The sequence below is a fragment of the Sinocyclocheilus rhinocerous genome, unplaced genomic scaffold (assembly GCF_001515625.1).
Source record: "Sinocyclocheilus rhinocerous isolate Xijiao unplaced genomic scaffold, SAMN03320098_v1.1 scaffold792, whole genome shotgun sequence".
NCBI classification, from domain to species: domain Eukaryota; kingdom Metazoa; phylum Chordata; class Actinopteri; order Cypriniformes; family Cyprinidae; genus Sinocyclocheilus; species Sinocyclocheilus rhinocerous.
This window is the reverse complement of record NW_015626872.1, coordinates 1,601,864-1,603,141: the sequence shown is the minus strand read 5'-3', so window position 1 is coordinate 1,603,141 and position 1,278 is coordinate 1,601,864. Positions and strand designations below refer to the sequence as shown.

The 1,278-nt window shown below is 33.0% G+C and overlaps 1 protein-coding gene across 1 annotated transcript in view; it reads right to left on the bottom strand.

Annotated features, from left to right (window-relative positions):
• pemt (phosphatidylethanolamine N-methyltransferase) overlaps positions 1-1,278 on the bottom strand; it is a 65,989-nt gene that overhangs the window by 4,898 nt on the left and 59,813 nt on the right. Inside the window, exon 6 of the mRNA XM_016527426.1 lies at positions 389-463. Coding sequence (XP_016382912.1) covers positions 389-463 — 75 coding nt within the window. The remainder of the gene's footprint in view (positions 1-388; positions 464-1,278) is intronic.

Genomic DNA, 1,278 nt, shown 5'->3' with positions numbered 1-1,278 from the left:
ATTTATATATTTTTAATTTATAATTAATTTTTCTTGATTTTTTTTTATTTTTTAGAACTTTAGCTTTCAAAAAAAAAAAAAATTAAACAAAAAACTATACCCATTAAAAACAACCATAATAATAAACAAGAATATTGTAAAATTAAGATATATAATTTTTGCATGGTTCTTGATCGTTTAAGTGTGGTCTACACTGGTTGAGTTTTTTGAAGAAGAAGTCATTCAAAAGAATTACTAAAGAATTGACAAAAAATAGTATAAAAATATAATAGAAATATATATCATAAAAATATTAGAGAATAAGGAAAGGTAAATCCACCTATTTCATAATCAGTCATGACACAGTATATGGATTATGACTGAAACCTGACACAGATAACACACTTACCCTTCATATGCAATAGCTACTTTATAGGACAAGCTGACCACTGCGGTCAGGATCACTCCGACAGGACTGGCGTTCCTAAGAGACAAACACAGAACATCTTTTATTCCTATCCATAATCCGAATGTTGTTCAGATTTATGCTCTGGAAATATATGCAAATTAGTGCATATTTTATTAGATAATGCCACATTACTTGCAATACAAACAAGTTTCTTACGAAACAGCAGTCTAACTATTTTAAGAAACTTAGCAATGGTAAAGGTAATGTGCCTTTAAATGAGTATTAAGTTGCTTTGTCATGCACACACACACACACACACACACACAGGTTTGTTTGTGAAAAGTGGGGACATCCCATAGGCGTAATGGTTTTTATACTGTACAGACCGTATATTTTTGTTTTTTAACAATTTCAGAGAAGATATAAAACAATCAAATTCCACTAAAAATACCTTAAATATTGGGGATGAATTTAAGCGTGGATTGAGGTTGTGATGTGCAGCACGAGCATTCGTAATCGTAACCGGAAATTGAATCGTCGTCAGCGCCAAGGGTGTGAGCAATATGGTAATGCGGTCAGGATCACTCCGACAGGACTGGCGTTCCTAAGAGACAAACACAGAACATCTTTTATTCCTACCCATAATCCGAATGTTGTTCAGATTTATGCTCTGGAAATGTATGCAAATTAGTGCATATTTTATTAGATAATGCCACATTACTTGCAATACAAACAAGTTTCTTACAAAACAGCAGTCTAACTATTTTAAGAAACTTAGTAGTGGTAAAGGTAATGTGCTTTTAAATGAGTATTAAGTTGCTTTGTCATGCCCACACACACACACACACACACACGTACAAACAAACAAACACACATCCCGGCACGCACGC